Source organism: Terrapene carolina, unplaced genomic scaffold, assembly GCF_002925995.2.
Source record: "Terrapene carolina triunguis isolate 2854851 unplaced genomic scaffold, T_m_triunguis-2.0 Scaffold436, whole genome shotgun sequence".
In the NCBI taxonomy this organism is placed as follows: Eukaryota; Metazoa; Chordata; order Testudines; family Emydidae; genus Terrapene; species Terrapene triunguis.
The window spans coordinates 304,008-322,579 of NW_020664787.1; the positions used below are offsets into that span (position 1 = coordinate 304,008).

The following is an 18,572-nucleotide window of genomic DNA, read 5'->3' on the forward strand; positions in this document are numbered from 1 at the left end:
TACAATTACATAAGATAGCAAACCCATCTCTTGTGCACGTGAACACCAGCTGCAAGGGTGATGTCAGGTTGCCAATAAGTTTCCCAAATACAGACACTGGGACAAGGTCACTCCTGCCTCGTTGCCAAGGGAACAGTTTGCCGTTCTCGTGGGCATACGATTCGGGAACAACACATTCCTACAGCCAGCAATCTGGTTTTGTTTTAGTTTAGGTGGAGCCCATCTTCCTTGTATAGGCTCTTCCTTTCCCAAAAGGTGTCCCGATTCCAAACAAACCTAAATCCCTCCTCTAAACACAGTCACTTCATCCAGCGATTGAAACCATTCAGTTCTGCCTGTCTAACTGGCCCTGAGTGTGGATATGGAAACATTTCAGAGAATGCTACCCTGGAGGTCCTGGACTTCAATCTTTTACCTACTTGCCTCAATTTGGCCTGTAGAACCTCTCTCCTACCTTCCCCTATGTTATTGGTACCTACATGTACCATAACTACTGGCTCCTCTGCAGCACAAACCCAACTATCTATATTTCTACATATCTACATTTTTACAAGTGGAATATAGTTTGAATTTTAAACCTGTAATGATCACTCACACTTTACAGAGGGGGTAGCTTCTCCCTAAAGGCTCAAAAACAAACAACTGAAGTCCTCCCCCCCCAAAAAAACAACCCACACACATTTTTACAATTTTTTAAGCCAATCTCATGCTTTAGGGAAAGGGATGACTTGTGATTGATGACAGCTTGGACTTGCTTGCCGTGAACAAGATCCCAAGGTGGCATCATTATTTTGGATCACCTTCAAAGCTATTTAATATTCCAGACTGCTAAGAAAGCGGCTCTCCCCACCCAGGCAGGAGTCTCTTCTCGACACGATGCTGTAATTTAGACATGGCCTAGGACAGCCCCCTCCTCTCCTGCGCATCCATAGCTGCAGGCAAAGTGGCACAGGAGCAGGCTGGGGTTCCCGCTCCCCAAGGGTTGGGTTATTTAGTGCCAGCTGGAGAAGCCATTTCAAGAAAAACCTAAAACTCAAGGGGCTGAAGTGGCCACTCCTGCAGCCCCCATGGGCGTTCAGCCTGAGGGCAGGATCAGGGCCCGACAAGCAGGGGGGCCAGGGGACAGCGCACTAACGGGCTGCTCCAGCTCCTCTGGCGCAAGCCCAGTCTCGCCTCCGCCCGCTGAGGCTGCAAGGAGCCAGCGCCCCCAGCCTCTTGCCTCGCCCCCGCCCTGCAATGTGTGCGCGGCTCCGCCCGCCGCGCTCCGGAGGCGGCCCGGTGGAAGCGGGGGGCGGGCTCACAGCGCGGGGGAGGCCGGCAGCAGGAAGGCGCAGTGTGGCCAAGGGGCTTGAGCGTCTCGCTGCTCCAGCGGGGACGGTCCGGTGCTGGCAGCATCTGGCTGGGCAGCGCCTCTCTCCCCAGCAGCAGCCGCGGGACTCGCCGGCGGGGCCTCCTCGATGTGTGAGAGGCGGTGGGAGCTGCTCGCCGGCCATCCCCGGGACTCGGCGCCCGCTCCATGCATCTCTGAGCCGAGCCGCCGCTAAGCCTGCCCCTGCTGCAGCCGCTAATCTCCCCTCCCCAGCCAGCCCTGCTGCTCGCCTGGCTTCAGTGCTACCAAACCCGCTCTGTTTGCTTCCACTCTGGCTGCAGTACCACGTCTTCATGAGCCCAGAGGATGTCCGGGAAGCATTACAAAGGGCCCGAAGTCAGCTGCTGTATCAAATATTTTATCTTTGGCTTCAATGTCATTTTCTGGGTAAGTGCCGCGGTTTTATTGCTGTGGTGCCACCGGACAGTCAGGAGTGTGTGAAAAATACAACACGAGAGAGGTGTGTGCCAGCCTATATGTGGAGCGTGTATGTTCATCCTCCTCCCCAGTCTCCCAGATAAGCCACATCCATTCCGCCCCCTCCCCCCGATCATACAGGTTCGCATGTCGGATTCTCTGCATCTTGAAACAAAGCTTTCTCCCTCTTCCCTCCTCCCTCTTAATTGCTTTTGTTGTAGGTGTGAAGAGTGTCCCTCCCCTCCCCCTTTGTCATGGGAGAAGTAGAGAATTGACGAGACACCCAGGCCTGGAGAATGGGTTGATCTACGATTTTCCTCGGGGACATTACAATAATACATGCAGATCAAGTTCTAGGAGCAATGCAGTTTGTGAGGATGGTTACACAGTGACTCGTATGGATATGCAGGGGGTTTGTTGTGATTAGATATTGTTGTTTAATAATAACGGGAGGGGGAGGAAACTGTGTTTCCCTCCCCTGAAGCCCAGGCTCTTACAATGGTTTGGTTGAGCATTTGCTTGACAGCGGCTGTGTTGCTGGTCTTGTCTTGGTTGCACCGTATCCTGTGACACCATCTGTAGCGTTGTGTATGGAGTAGTCAGAGCCGTATATTAGAGTGTAACCTGCATATAGTAATATTTCTAGTACGTTTTTCACATGCCCGTTTTGAATGAGACACACATGTAACATGATGCATAATCTACAAAGTCAGGGTCAATACAGCGGATGGGTTTATACGTTATTGGAAACACTAAAATATGGCCTCATCCATGTATATATCGTTTATTATAGCAGGAGGAGGGCTCTTGTATTTATAAAGTCCCTTCCAGTCCTAGAATCTATGAATCTATGAAGACAGACTTATTAAAAAGAGATGCTGTAGGTGTGCTGGGGGGACTGTGAAAGCATGTGTAAACACAGACTTAGAATGCAGGTCTTTGGAATTTAAAGGTTGGCAACAAAAGATTCTGAACTCCATTATTACAGATGGGAAAACAGTTATTTTTCCCGTCTCATCTCACCACCAGTACTGATTACCTTCAGCATCCATGGAAAAAATAGATAAGGACCAGGTGATAACAAGTGTTTAGTGATGATGTGGTGTCTCTTTTCCTAGAATGTAAAGATGGTGGCCCTGGTAAAGATCTCTGGAAGACTGTCATAGTTTTTTAAAGTGGTTATTTTGAACAAAAACAACAAAAAAAGAAACTCGATTTATTTTTTCAACATAATCTTAAAATAGTTTAAACACTCATTTTATATTAATGTTTACTTACCTCCTATCATACATGGTACTCTTTCAACAGCCATATCAGTTGTTTTGTTTGCTCCAGTTTTAAAGGTGTGTGTGTTTAATTTCTTTACATGTGTGATGCAGTGAGCACAGATGTTTTCCAGCAAAAAACAGAAGCACTTGCAGAATACTTGTGTACCATTCCAGTGGCCCTCAGGATCAAGGGGGGGGAAGGATTATTTTGATACCCTAATAAATTATATATAGAATAAGTGTGGTGTGTTTCTTGGCCAACCAGTCATTTTCAACGAATGAGATACTATTCTTCTCCCTATTTAACTGTGCTTGCCTTGTCCTATAAATACTGAGGCTAGGTCTACACTGGGGGGGATCGATTTAAGATATGCAAATTCTGCTACGCTAAGCTGAATTCGACGTATCCTTTTCGACTTACCCCACTGTGAGGACGGCGGCAAATCGACCGCTGCAGCTCCCCCATCGACGGCGCTTACTCCTCCTGACGAGGTGGGAGTACACGCGTCGATTCATGGATCGATTTATCCGTCTAGATGAAACGCGATAAATCGATCCCCGAGAGATCGATTTCTACCCGCCGATCCGGGCGGGTAGTGTAGTCTAGCCCTAAGTATGTGGACAATGGCAGTTGGATTAGTGTCTTTTTCTTATGTAGGCTTATATCTTTGCATGAAAAGGACACAGGAGGCTAACAAATTATTTACTACTTTCATGTTGGTTGGCTGAGGCTCACTCAGTTTAGCTATCAAAATGAATAGCAGAGTTCCATGTGTTACAGTTGAATTGGTGGATCCCAGATTTCTGAGGGAAGCTCCTTGGGCAGTATGGTGCAGTGGAGAGGCGGCTGCTGGACTGGGAATCAGGAGACTTGAGCTTATTCCCAACTCTGCTGTTGGCTTGTTGTGTGGCCTAGATATCTGAATTTCCCTATTTGCAAAATGCGGTTCATGATACTTGCCCTCCTTTACAAAGCCCTTTGAGATATACAGCGTGTTTCATCTACAGAGGTGTTATGTGTTTTTATTGTCTTAGTTACTTCCTCAAAACAGTACTGGCTTTTTGTGAGGAGAGGCGACATGTACCACAGTTCCAAATAATAAGCAGTCATCTTCCAGAGTATGCTTAATGTAGTTTTCTTGACTTGTTAGCAACTTGCTCAGTGTTCAGTCACTCAGCTGAGCCAGAACTCATGTAAAAGAAAAAATAATTTCAGTTGCCTATGCAAGGAGAGCAGTAATTGAGGAAAACTGCACCATTAGTTGTTTTAAGAAAGCTCAGATCTTTTACTGAGAATGTTATTGTGTAAAACATTCTCTTTCAAACATCTTGCATAAACCCTTCAAAAGTGTGTAGTACCTTTCCAGAAACATCTAGCAAAGACCTAGGATGTGCTGTTTGTATCAACAGTTTTAAAAAAAATGAAGAAAAACCGTAAATCTTCCATTTCTGCATCATAAAATAGCAGAGTGAAAACGGAGTGAAGTGAGTTAGGAGCAGCACCATTTCGAACAATGAAAAGTGATGGAACCTTCAACAGAGAAATGTTGTATAGGTATTTTAATTACTGTTGGGATATTGGCACATAATCTAAAGACACATACCATCTTTACTTTACAATATAGAACAAAATGTACATAACTTCACACCTTTTAATGTTTGGAATGAAGACAAAATAATCTAATTCCTTTTGTTTAGCTTTGTGTTTTTACATGGGAAAAAAAACAACCCAACCCAAACAAACCAGAACCCAACAGCAACAACAGATTTGTACCCAGTTAGTGGAAGCTGCATCTCTTTATTTGAAGGCAGAATTGTGCCCTTCAGGAGACACCTCTTAATCTTTTAGTGCCTCGGATAACATGGCCCAAATTCTGCACTCGGTTATCTTCATCCAACGACACTTACTTCAGTAGAGCTGCATTGGGGAGGGGTGGGTTGGTAACAACAGAATGTTGCCCTGTTTGTACATGCATTATAAATCACAACTTTAGATACATTTGTAATTTTAGGTTACATTTTTTTGAAAACCCAGAGTTAAAGACATTACATTTAATATGCTAGAGGTGACCTGCAAAGGATTTTATAAAATTCAGGATTGTTTCCTGCCCCCCTTTTGGGCTGGGGGTAGGAGGGGATGAAGGAGCATGCTTTATGATGTATAAATAAAGTCCCCCCCTCGTGTCTTATCTCAGGTATTGGGAATGCCGGAGTAATCCTTCAGCAAAACAAGACTTTGAAGTCTTGGATAAGTTATTATGTGAGCTTGCAACACCTTAATAGAAGCAGGGATGTTTAACACTAACAAATGTCCTTTCTCCAAAACATTACTTGAACACTGAAACAAAATATAAACCAAACAAAACAAAGATTTAAATACGGGAAAGGGATCTTTAGTCTGACTATCTGTTGCTCAGCTTTCCCTTTCCAGGCCCTTGTTGACTAAAGCACTGCCCCAGGCTTTAACTTGATCAGTTTAGTGTGTGTTAAGACATGCTCTGCCGTTTCTGCACTACACTTCTAGAATGTATGTTACCGATCACATTCTAAAAACCTTTAAATCCTAGTCTAGACAAAACCAGTGTCTTCCAGCCTATGAAGAACCTGAATTCCTAACAAAAATCAAAAGGGAAGAAAAATAGCTTCTATTTATTTTTTTAATTACCAAAAACGTTCAGGCCTTCTTTATATGTCAGAATGAAGCCAAAAAGGCACAAGACTGGCTTTCCCCTCTGCAAATTAGTTTTAAGCTGTTGCCTTATTTCCAAGTAAATTAAGGCCACATTCTGTCCTTTGTTGCAATCAATGGAAACTGCATGTATGTATGTCTCAAGGCAGAATTTGGACCATACTCTAATTCCATTGACTCGAAACTAATAGAGAAGGGAGGTACAGAGAACTTTAGCACATCAGACAGAAGCCTATTTTTTTTCTTATGATTCATAGTAAATTGCAAGATGTAGTGGGATGATGATACATCAGCATATTAGAAGTCATAATTTGTGTTTTAATTTGCTAGGCATCTGTTAGTTTTGATAGTAACCATATGGGAGTCTAAATTGTCTTCTGAATTACAGGAAGATAGTAAAAAGAAAGCTAAATATGTTGATGTAAGTGTCCTATAAGAAAAGAGTTGAAAGGTGCATTGACATGTGAGGAACAAGTAATTGACTGCTCGCTTGAATTCTGTAGATAATTGATAGCGTGTTCTCAAGGTGACATAGAATCATTTCCCCATTACACTGTGTTTTCAGAAATTGAAAAATGAAATTTGGAAATACAATTTTTCTCTCCTCCATAAAACAAAAATTTTAATGAGAGATTGTTTTAGCATGATCTTTAAACAGCTTCTGTAATGTTTTATCCATAGACAGTACTCTAGGAAGATAACCATCCAGTTAAGGATGAATGCATTTCAGGACAAAAATAGATGGTCAGGATGCTTCCCCCCCTCTCTGCCCACCGCTTCCACTCTAGATTCAATCCATTTTCTTCTGTTGTTAATTCAGTCATTTTGGTACTGTTGGAGAAAAACAGAGTTCTCTGCTTCCACAGTACATTGGAGAATATTTCATAATGGATCCCAGAAATAGAAAAAAGCTTGTCTTGGAAAATATATGTAATGACTGCTTTGTAACTCTGAAAATTGGTGAATGCATATTGATGTACTAGACAAATTGTCATGAGCTTCTTCCCCACTGCCCCCAAAAAAATCCAATCTACTTTTGTAGTAACAAACGTTTTAAACTAGAAAATATGTCCACATTCTAAAACAGCTCATTTGGACAAAGCACACAACTCAAATTGAGCAAGAGAGAGCATATTTGTGTATATGGGTATACATACATACATATTTGCACGTTGTATGCACGGGCACATAGAGAAAGCGAATATATGGCAGGGTAGTGGAAGGAAACAAATATTTTTCAAGTGGAAATCCAAGAAAGCCATTTAAAAAAATAATCCTCCAACCATGAAGTCTAATTAGAAAATTACTATTACCTAGTAGACGCTTTCTGTTTTGGGACTAGGAGAATGCAAGGTGGAAGAGAAGGAACTTTCCTTGAAGTACTAATATTTTTCTTCTTAATATGTTTTAAACCAAAAATCAAATATTTGTTCTTTGTGAGTGGAAGACTCTGCGGATCTAGGGCCTTAAATAATACTACTGCTGAAATATAATCAGCACCTTTGGATTATTCTTTTCTTAAACTCTATAAGACATTAGTAGTAAATGGTTGATAGGTGATAGGAAACCTGAGCTTGCAGTCAGTGAAAAACACACAATAAAATTTTGTAGAATTTTTTTTTTTTAACTGTGTTAGGCACTGATCCTAGAAATAGATCACTGCTCTAGACCCTCATGTTTATCCATGCAGAATCCCATTGCCTTAAATAGGAGTCTCTTTTTATGTAAGGGTCTGCATTGGTGCATTTGTTTGTAGACTCGTGGCTTTAAAGGAATTGGGGGGGAAAGAGGGAGAAGAAAGGGGTGACAACAAGCTGCCTCTTGCTGAAAATGTCTTATAAATTATATTTGGCACCGAGATTACAACTTCTATAAACCTGGAAGGAGCAGCTGGTGTGTTAATAAACATTAAATCTAGCCATGTTTAATAATCCGTATTCAGTTACCTAATACCAATAAAACAGGAAGATTTGCCTCAAGCATTTAAGTGTAATGTTTTTTGTCTCCAACTAAAACTGAAAAAAATAAAATAAAAATAATTTGCCCCCAAAAAACTTTGAAACCTAATTCTGCCAGGTAGAAGATTCCAGCTTTAGAATAACAATATAGTGCTGTAGGGTAGAATCTGCTTTTATACTCTGATTGCCTAAAATATGCAGTGTACTTCTCATATAAATGGGTGTTTGCCTGTCAATAGAACTGTAATGGGTTTTGTTATGGTGTAGGCAGGAACAAGGAGCTGAAAGGCACATGTGGTAACAGAGCTTTATTAGCAATGATCCAGAAGTGACCCTCGGTATTAACTCTTGAAGTGCCTGCCAATACAGCAGTACATTTTAAAAATCTTATAATTTTTCTTAGTCAAACAGTGTTTTTTTGTATCTTGAATCATGGCTAAATCCTGTTGTACCAGCTTCTCTTCCTTCCCATCAGGTTCTGCTTTAAAAAAGAAAAGTGCTTTGCCCACATAACTTGTTTAATTCCTGCCCCCCCTTTAACAGAGTAATATTATCCTTTCTTAGTAATTAACTGCACTGTATTCAGTTCCATTATTGTTCTACACCATAGACAGCAGAAAGCCTGTTCTTTGTTGGCTTGAGACATAATCATTTCTCTTCTATTGGTCTACATAGGTCTATTCTACAAGTTTGAAAATCCCCATTTTCAGAGTCAGGTTTGCTGATATCTGCCCTGAACCTGCAAAAGGATCTGCCTGTCTAGACCTGTATGCCTGTATGGAGTCCAGTGACTTCACTGGGACTTTGCACAGGTGTAGGAGTCTGAGGATAGATCCCATTGCTGCATCAGTGCCCAGTTAAGTTAGTTGGTTTTATAAAATATACAGAATTGCTCAGTAATCCCATCTCTTTTCTTGGCTTATATTAAAAATGTCCCTACGTGAAATGTTGCCCAGGGGATAAAACCTGGGACTAACAGGCTCTTTGGCTCTGATTGAGCGTGACCTTGAATAACTCACTTATGTCTTGACTTTCAAAGGTGCTGAGCATCTGCAGTCTCTGTGCCACTGGGGTATAAAAATAAATGAGATGAGTGACAGCTAGGTAACTTTTGTTTGTTTGTTTAAAGGACACCAATTTTCACATCATAGGTTCTGCAGATAATATTTCAACTTTCCAATCACTTTTCTCTGGACAGCATTTAGAACAGGGGTCTCAAACACGCGGCCCGTGGAGTTATTTCCTGTGGCCCGCCATAGGTGCCGACTCCACTGGCAGCCAAGCTCCCCTCACCCCCTATCCCCCCTCCTTCCTCCCCCAGCGCGCCACGTCCCCGCTCCTCTGCCTACCTCCCAGCACTTCCCACTGCCAAACAGCTGTTTTGCGGCGCTTAGGACTTTCCAGGAGGGAGAGGGGAGGAGCGGGGACGTGGCGCGCTCAGGGGAGGAGGTGGAGAAGAGGCAGGGCCGGGATTTGGGGAAGGGGTTGGAATAGGGGCAAGGAGGGGGCGGAGTTGGGGTGGGGACTTTGGGGAAGAGGTTGGAATGGGGGCAGAAAAGGGGTGGGAAGAGGCAGGGTAGGGGCAGGGCCTCATGGACTAGATGAGCAGTCTGAAGTATGAAGTTCAGCATGAATGATTCTTTGCTGTGAGTAGTTGGGAAGAATGTTTGTTAAAAGTGGCAATGTATTTTGTACGAATAGTTACTTTAAAAAGTTGCTGCCATTACAGCTATGTTGATAGACTGTTAGTGTAGATCATCATCAGTGTTACTGACCACATAAGGAACAGTTACAGGTGTTTATATTTTATTAAAACCCCTCTTCGCATTACAGTTTTAAAAAAGTGAATACGTTGACTTTTAATAGCATACTATATTACTCTTCTTTTTTTTCATTTTTGACTATACTTTTGTATCGTTGTATGAAAAAGTTTCAGTGATGCGGCCCTTGGGCCAATGTACTAGTCCTCATGTGGCCCTTGTGGTGATTTGAGTTTGAGATCCCTGATTTAGAACATGTATTTCAGTACACACAGAGAGAGTATCTTATTAATGCATTGTCAATTTCACACAACTGGGAAGAATCAATATGCCTCTTCCAGGGATTTGAAAATCCCCTTGCTCCCACTGAAGACTCCTTAACATCAAATAATATTGAAAACCACTTCAAGCAAAGTTCGAGATGTGTGGTGTCTTTTTTCAGTAGCAGGGCCAAGAAATACAATGGAGACCCGTTCTTGTGCACTTGTTCCACACAGTTTGCGCTCTGTGATTCTGCAGTGAGTGTATTCATGTTGAATCCTAGGCATTTATTTTAGGGAAAAGCTCTTTTATTGCTTTTTGTTACACTCTCACTCAATAAAAAAAAAGTTGAACAAGCAGCCGGTGATGAGACCCTTCCATGGAATGTCCACTTGAGCAAAAAAATCAAAGAAAGGTGGTTGGAGTGAGGTGGGTTAGCACTGCAAGTAGAAGGGGTGTATAGAAATTGTTATCCCCATACCTTCGTCTTCCAGAACATGGTGCTAATGAGCCAAATCCTAGTCCCTCTTGATCAAGCCCAAGTAAAAAGATGCACTTCCCCTCCCCACCCCACCCCCAAAAAAAAAGTACATGAGGATTCTAACTGGAACAAACTCTTCTCTCCAGCCTTAAAGTTGGGCTTACTCTGTCCTTGGGGAGTTGGGTGTTCTGTTTGTGTCACAGCTTTCCCTTTGTTGTGGGATTTTGGGGGTCAGTGGACGCATTTGGCCTGGGTCCACTGATCAGCACTGTCAGTATTAAATTGATGAGCATAGTATGAATGCTTAGATAAAATTAAAGTCCCCTTGTGCAGTTTCTTAACATCCTGGATACTCCCCACCCATCACACAGTACCTGCAGAGAGGCTGGGGACCAAGATTTGGACATTAATAAAAATACTGTGGACTTACATAGCCTATTTAACTCAGGGCAAATCTACCCTCCCTCACAGAGCTCAAAGAAGCAATCTTTGTGCAGGGGTTCTTGGCATGGGCCAGGAGGGAGGGACTCCTCCTTCCAAGCAGTGGAGCACCAGCAAAGACAGCCGCAAAGAAGGAGGTATCTTGGCTAGAGGATTCACGTAGTATCAGATCTGTTGGTCACAGCCCACGTCAAAGCTCCTCTCCACACTGCTAAGGATGGGTACCTTCCTCTCTCCACATACATGTTGTTCACTGTGTGTGTGGGTCCTGTCAAGTGTGTGTTCTCCATAACTGCATTCTCCTTCCTCTGAATGTTCTATTCCACTACCACAGGATCCCTACTTATGTGTAATAAATGTTCTTCCTCTGAAAAACTAGGGACACCAAGCTCAAAAAAATATCCTGCATCTTCTCTGGTAGGGGTTTTGTTATATCACATGGTGCATATGTTGTCAGACTGCCTTTTGTGAAAACAAATAACCCTTCCATTGCCCCCCAATAGATACATGTACTCTTTGAAATGTCATGTGAATATATGTGATTAACATTATTTTTGGCTGTCTTAGAGGATGCTGGTGGAAGAGGGTTGGGCTGTCATGCAGGCACAAAGGCATGCTTGCCAACTAGAACAGTACGGAAGGAAGGAAGGCCTGCTAGATTGATTCCAGATGTTGATTGTATCTGGCCTATCCTAGAATGGCAAAGTAAGTAGGAAATGTAACCAAGAATCTGTTCAACGTAGGAAACCAGTTTTCAAAATTGGAAAGCCTCTTCCCTTTGTGCCAAAAATAAAATTACATGGAAATTGTCTGTATCAATAGGGCCTGACTCTGACCTGACTTCTTCATCATGATCATCACTCCCATAACCTCATTGAGCAATCAACTAATTGTCTCCACCCCTGATGATTGTGTGTCAGTGCTTGAGTCTCCACAAAGTCCATTCCTGTCCACTCTTTTATGTTGTCAATCCATCTCTTCTTCTGTCTACCTCTTCTTCCTTCCCCTGTACTGTCCCTTGGAGGATGATCTTGGATAGGCCAGATGATCTTGTTACATAGCCGTACCATTTCAGCTTGTGCTTCTTCACGGTCGTCAGGAGGTCTTCAGATGACCCAGCGCATTGGGTGATGTTATGGACCTCTTCATTAGTGACGTGGTCGAAGTAGGAGATGCCCAGGATTTTACAGAAGCATCTCATCTCTACTACCTGTATTTTCCGTTCATGTTCTGCCGTAAGGGTCCATGTCTCACACGCATACAGAAAAATGGAGATGACCAATGTGTGCAGCAGTTTCAGTTTGGATTCCAGGGAGATGCTCTTATTCCCCCAAACTGGCTTTAGCTTTGCCACTGCTGCTGCTGTTTGCGCAGTTCTTGCCTGAATTTCTGCCTTGGATCCTTCATCAGTGATGATTGCCCCCAAATACTTGTCTCCAGCTCTTGTCCACTGACAGTGATATGTGAACTGATCCCATCACCTTTGTTTATCAGCTTGATTTTCTCTGCACTGATTTCCATGCCATATTTTGCAGAGGTTTCATCCAATCATTTCACAAGATTGGCAAGTTCATCTTCGCTGCCTGCCAGGCCACCAATGTCATCAGCGAACCGAAGATTTGAGATTGTTTGCCCCCCAGTGCTGACTGTGCATATGTGATCTTCTAGGGCATCAGTCATTATGCACTCCAAGTAGATGTTGACCTGACTTACACCAATGTAAATCAGGAGTGACTAAGTCCACTGAAGTCATTAGTTACGCTGGTGTGAGATCAGAATCAGGCCTGTAACATTTACTGTAAAAGAAGAAAATCATTTCTTTACAAAATTAGAAATGCAGTTCTCTAAGGAATGGTATCACTTTCTGCATTAAAATACAGCCAGATAAAGGCTTTTAGGTAGAAGGGAAAATGTTTTTGCAGTAATTGGTCACTAATACAGGATGTAGTATGCCAGTTTTACTCAGTGTCATGACATGTCACCCCCCATCCTTCCTGCACACTGGGCTTTGGCTCTTTCTCCACATACATTCAGGGTGTTATAAAGTCATGCTGCTTCCTTCCTTCATTTTTTTCCCTTCCAAAAATAAGGGGAGAACAGAAAAGAAGACAAAAGAACAAAAAGCAAAGGAATGGGAAGTGAGGGGAAGGAAAGGAAGGAAGAGGGGACAGGGCTGGGAAAGGAGAGTGACATCTCAGTTTCCATCTGCTAGGAATTAATCAAGATATTTAAAAAGTTAGACCAAATCTTTACAAATTTGTCTGAGTTCCCTCAACTCTGAAAAATTACCCATTCTTTAGCTGCTAGGTCAACTGACCTATTTCTTTGTGTGCCGATGACTGAAAAGAAATATATTTCTATATCCAGGTCATTTCCTACCTTGCTTACTTCAACTTCCTCCTCTTGAGCTCCTTGATACCTATCAGTATATCACTCCCTTCCAGTCTGTCCAAAATTCAGGTGCTAAAATAATTTTCCTCACCCATCCATCTGAACATAGGTACCTTATTGAACTTCTCTACTGGCTCCTTCTTGCCCAACAGGTTGCGTTCAGTCTCCTTCTCTTGAATTTTAAGTCACTGCACAAGCCCACTGGCTGACATCTCAGATCTCCTTATTGTATTTCTCTCTTCAGCATGTCCTCCTCTGCTCCCATCTTCTGCCTTTATCCATGCTCTTTCTTACCCCATCCTCCTGCTCACTTGGCCAAAGCATGAAAAACATATTCAATCCTGGCTTCAATCCTCTTTTTATTCAAATCCCCTGTAAAGACCCTCTTCTTCCACCCAGCCCACAAATGCTAACCCACCACAGGCTGCTGTTCGCTCCATCTAGGTGACAAGTTGAGGGTGAAAGGGAGGAGAATACTTACATCAGAGGTTCACGCACCTTTTGCTGTGCTTCTCTTCAGAGAGTCATGTCCTGTGAGTGGCCCCCTCGGTGCAGGGGAAAGCGGAGGACCCAGGTGGTGCAGAGTTCAGAGCCCATGAGGGGGAAGAAAGGGGAAATTCCCATGTGACCAGTGAGTTCCAGGGCCCTCACCTACGGAGGGGGCTGAGTTGGTAGGGCAGATGGGGGGAGGCTTGTGTGTGTGTGTGTGTGTGGGGGGGGATGAGTCTGGGTCCCATCGGTTTGGCCCTGGACAAGGAGTTTAGTGCAGGAGCAGCTTCTGAGACCCACAGGGTTCTGAAGAGACCGGGGCTGCTGGGCAATGGAAATCCAATGCTTCCTAATCCTTCTGTTAAAGGTGCCACAGGATCCTCTGTTGCTTTTTACAGATTCAGACTAACACGGCTACCCCTCTGATACTTGTTTGTTCTACTCACTCAATGCAGAGGGAAGCCATAGGAGAAGAAGCATAGCCTCTTCCACTCTTTAGACTTATGTATCTTCCTCTAGTGCACCCATCAAGAGTTGAAAAAAAAAACCCTACCACTCACTGTAGGTAGTTTCTTCGTGTTTAGGTTTATAAATAAGTTGCTACAGTGATTAGGCATTCTCTACATCAGAACCTGTTCTTGAACAGGTTTCAACTGGAAAGAGTTGTTCTGATTCTTTATGTATTTAGTGGTGTTCCAGGGGTTGTAGTGTGGTAGCAGACCACCGGGCATGGAGGAGAGTGCTTCTGCTGTGCACTTTCGGAGCTCGGTGTGGGAAACCGCCAGTGCTTAAAGTGGGAGTTGTCAGGAGGGCTTTTCTTTCTACTCATGGCATGTCTCCTCAGGTGAGAGTTAGAGCCTGGGAGACAATTGCTGCTTATTATTTTTTCCAGTCTGATGCTTTGGAGTCTTGGGGGCCAAATTCTCAATTACACTAAAGCTGCTTTTACCCCACTCTGCCAGTGTAAAGGGGCCTTAAAGTGGGGGTATATTACATTTACGCCGAGTGATGTAAACTGGTTGTACTGTAAATGAGAACCAATCCCTTGGTGTCAAAGCCTGTTCTTGTGAGTGGAATTTGGCCCTTGGTCTGAGCTATCTGGAAAAGTTGCTGTGTCGGAAGGATTTAGTCAGTCCCCACTCTAGGAAGGGTGGGCTTGGGCTTGTATATTGAGTGCTGTGGGTAGGTGGTGAGAAGAAGGGCATAAGCCTTTCCTTGAGGAATGGCAGGGGAGTGGAGTTCAATGCTTCTCATCCTAAGAGCACGAGGTACCTTATTTTTAGGGAGACCGTTTCTGAAACTCAAAATAAGTGATGCTTGGCTACAGCAAATGAGCTTTGTTTTTTGTTCCTGCCTCCCAGTGTAACGTGCGTGATTATATCCAGTTGCTGGTACTGTAGTGGCCCATAGAGTGTGCTCTGATATGCCGTTTGTCTGTAGAGCTTCTTTTATGTAAAAACTGAAAACTAAACAAACGCGCACAAAAGGCATCTCAAAACTCACAAAAATCAAACTGTCAAACACATCGAGGGTTCTAAATAATAATACACTTGCCCAAGATCAATTAAACTCCTTCCTCCTCCTCCTCCCTCTCCCCTCAGAGTAATATTAATTTTAAATGAGCCCTATACATAGCTGCCTCACATCAAATGCCCTGCTGCTATAGAGTTCCTCCATTTAGCATAGGCAGCACAAAGACTGCTTCAGAGTTGGTAGTGTTTGGGGCCTCGTTATGCAGCCTCTTCATGTGAGCAGCTCCCATTGACTTTGAAGGGAGTTGCTTGGTGCAGCAGCTGTATAATCAGGCCCTTGGTTAAAAACCAATGTAAAAAAGATGTGAAAAGACTTCAGAAGAGCCAGAGCCATTACTTTCAGCGTGCCTTAGTAGCTAAGAGCTGATATGGAGGAGAAGGATGTGTAGATGCAGCTGACAAGCTCTTGCGGAGAAAAAGTGGACTGCACAATGTTCTTATTTTCCCACTTTTCCCTTTTTCATTTCTTGGGATAAGAAATAAATATATTTAAATGTTTTTGTTCAATGGAGGCAAAGTCTCTCCTCTAAGTTGTAGCAGCATCATGTGCATCTAATGCATCTGGCACTGAGAGAATACAGTAGTCAGTGCATACAGAGTTAATCCACTAGAGCCTATATATAATGTGATTACATTCTTTTTCTTTTTTAGTGTGGGGTGTATGAAAAGCCATGACAAAACCCCTAGTTCATCTGTATAAATGTACATGTGCCGCCTCAGCACCAATTTGGCCAGCAATCTGGAAAATGCCAGCATTTTATAATCAGCCATTCATAACATTGTATTACTGCTGAGTGCTGAGTCCTGCCTCTGCCAGGCACTGACTTGGATAAATTCTATGAGATAGTCAAATGTTTTGATAAATCTTCACGACATGAACACTATTAATTCTTATCTGGTAAATACCTCTTCTTATGTGGTCTACCATAAGCCACATAAAAAATCACCACGTTTTATTAATTGCTTCTGAACTTTAACAGTATCTTGGGTTAAAGATAATGGCCTTCACACACAGTACATTCCATTACAACTGACATAGTGTTTTATTCAGTAAGCTAGCACAACCCATAAGTATATTTCAGTAAACAAAGTATAATAGAAGTTATGTATGAAAATCAAATCCATAAATCAGTTTATACTTAACAAGTGAACTGGAGGGCTTGGAATGGATATGGATTTACATTCCTGGAACTGTATTTTAACTGAAGAACTTGACTGAAACTTGCATTAAACCAACTAGTGCACTCATACTACCTCCTGGTTGTAGTGCTCTTACAGCAGTTTTCAGTAACAAGTTGTAAGTGTGTGTGGTTATAATCTGATAATACTGAGAGGTAATTTTTTTTTTTGTTTTTTTTTTTTTTGCCTTCAAGGCTTTTAAGAAATGTAAACTTTCATTGAAGAACTGTTAATTTTGCCTTTTTAAAAGCTGCTCAGTATTTTGGCTTGGAAATGCAGACCATCTTCAGAGAAAATGAGCAAATTCTCTTAACAGCTGCAACTAATTTATATTATGCTAAGCAGCAGTGCTGTAGTCACGAAAGAAATAGATAATCTTTAAATGGAACAGGAGCAGCAAACAGGAGAGTTTTGCAAGGGAGTTCTCCAGGGGAAGGAGGAGCGACTGTGACCCTTGGGGTGAGTTGTTAGTTTGTGTACTTGCGTGCTTACTGTGTGCCTGCTTGACTGAAGTTTATGCACCTCTACCCCGATATAACGCTGTCCTCGGGAACCAAAAAATCTTACCGCGTTATAGGTGAAACCGCGTTATATCGAACTTGCTTTGATCCGCCGGAGCGCTCAGCCCCGCCCCCCCCGGAGTGCTGCTTTACCATGTTATATCGGGTCACGTTATATCGGGGTAGAGGTGTAGTGTGGTCTGTTTGGGGGGCTATGTGATGAGCCTGGTGGCCTACTAGGCAAGGCTGAGAGCTTCCTAATGAGGCTCTAGCCTGCCATCCTTCGATCCCTAATCCATTTAGAGTCCTATGACCAGGGGGTGGGGCTAACTCAGGGAGAAAAGGGGTTTGAAAAGACAGCTCCAGGTGACCGGAGGAACTAGGAAACAAGGGAGTTTTATGAGGGAGTTTAGAGAGGCAGCGTGAGAGCCTGATAAACCTAATAAACATTCTCTAAACTTTGACCAATAACCCCACTTCCGCCCCCCGCAAATAAAACCCACTTTCCCCACCCAAAGAATAAACAGAGCCCTGCAAGAATAAAAATAATGCAGGCAGAAGTCCAGCAGCAGAGTGAGGGCTATCTAGTTTGTTGTATTGAATCCAGCATGTATGATTACCTGGCGTATGGGCAGGTGGTATATGTGTGCATTCAGTGCAGTCAGCTCATGGCCCTTAGATATTGAGTATGGGCACCTGAGACCCGAGTGGCTGAGCTGGAGGATGTAAGGGAGACAGAGAAGGTACCTAGATGAGATTTTCTGGGACACAGTGAAGTGGTTCCACCCGCAGTTTGACAGCTTCTGTGCTATTGAGGAAGATGAAAGTCTAGGGGGAAGGAGAACATCCAAGTTGAGTTAAGGGAAACGATCCCATAGTTGGAACCCTCCTTCCATATGATGTCATGGTATCCTCTCCCACTGAGGATACCTTTCCAGGGGAGGGGACCGCTATTATTGGGAAAAGTCAGGCAATAGTAATGGGGGGTTTGATTATTAGAAATATAGATAGATGGGTTTGCGATGACTGGGAGAACCCCGTGGTGACTTGCCTGTCTGGTGCGAAGGTTGCAGACTTCTCGAGACCTCTAGACAGACTTATATGCAGTGCTGGGGAGGAGCCGGTGGTCATGGTACATGTTGGTACCAGTGACATAGGGAAGGATCGGCGAGAGGTCATGGAGGCCAAATTTAGGCTGCTAGGTAAGGGATTGAAGTCCGGGACCTCCATGGTAGCATTCTCTGAAATGCTTCCAGCCCCATGCTCGGGGCCAGTTAGGCAGAACTTCAGGGTCTCAATGTGTGGATGAGATGATAGTGTTGAGAGGAGGGATTTAGGTTTATTAGGAACTGAGAAAATGATGAGCTTATGCAGGAAGGATGGATCTACCTAAACTAAAAGGGAACCTGATTGCTGGCATGTAAAATTAAAAAGGTTGTACAGGAGTTTTTAAACTAAGGGCTGGGGGAAAGCCGACAGGTGTGGAAAGAGACATTACTTGGGGATGATTTCTTATGGGGGATACTCTATATCCTAGTAAAGAGGGCAGGGTAGACGCTGATAAAGTATGGGTAGGAACTGAAGGGAAAGAGTTCAATGAAAATGAGTCCCATTTACTTACTTCACATGAAGGCAGACAACTAAGCATTGACAAATTCTGTAAGTGCTTGTACACAAATGCGAGAAGTTTAAATGGTAAGAAGAGTGAACCTGAGTGCCTGGTATTAAAAGAAAATATTGATATAATAGGGATCACAGAACTTTGGTGGAACGATCATAATCAGTGAGACACGATAATACGCCTCTACCCCGATATAACGTGACCCCATATAACATG

At 43.3% G+C, this 18,572-nt stretch overlaps 1 protein-coding gene across 2 annotated transcripts in view; it reads left to right on the forward strand.

Moving 5' to 3' along the window:
• Window positions 1-1,320: 1,320 nt before the first annotated feature.
• Window positions 1,321-18,572, forward strand: part of TSPAN5 (tetraspanin 5) — a 116,597-nt gene continuing 99,345 nt past the window's right edge. Inside the window, exon 1 of one of the 2 annotated variants that reach the window (XM_024212830.2) lies at window positions 1,321-1,756. In XM_024212830.2, the coding sequence (XP_024068598.1) occupies window positions 1,676-1,756 (81 nt within the window). In that variant the 5' untranslated portion in view covers window positions 1,321-1,675. The remainder of the gene's footprint in view (window positions 1,757-18,572) is intronic. The other variant, XM_024212831.2, reaches the window with a different exon arrangement.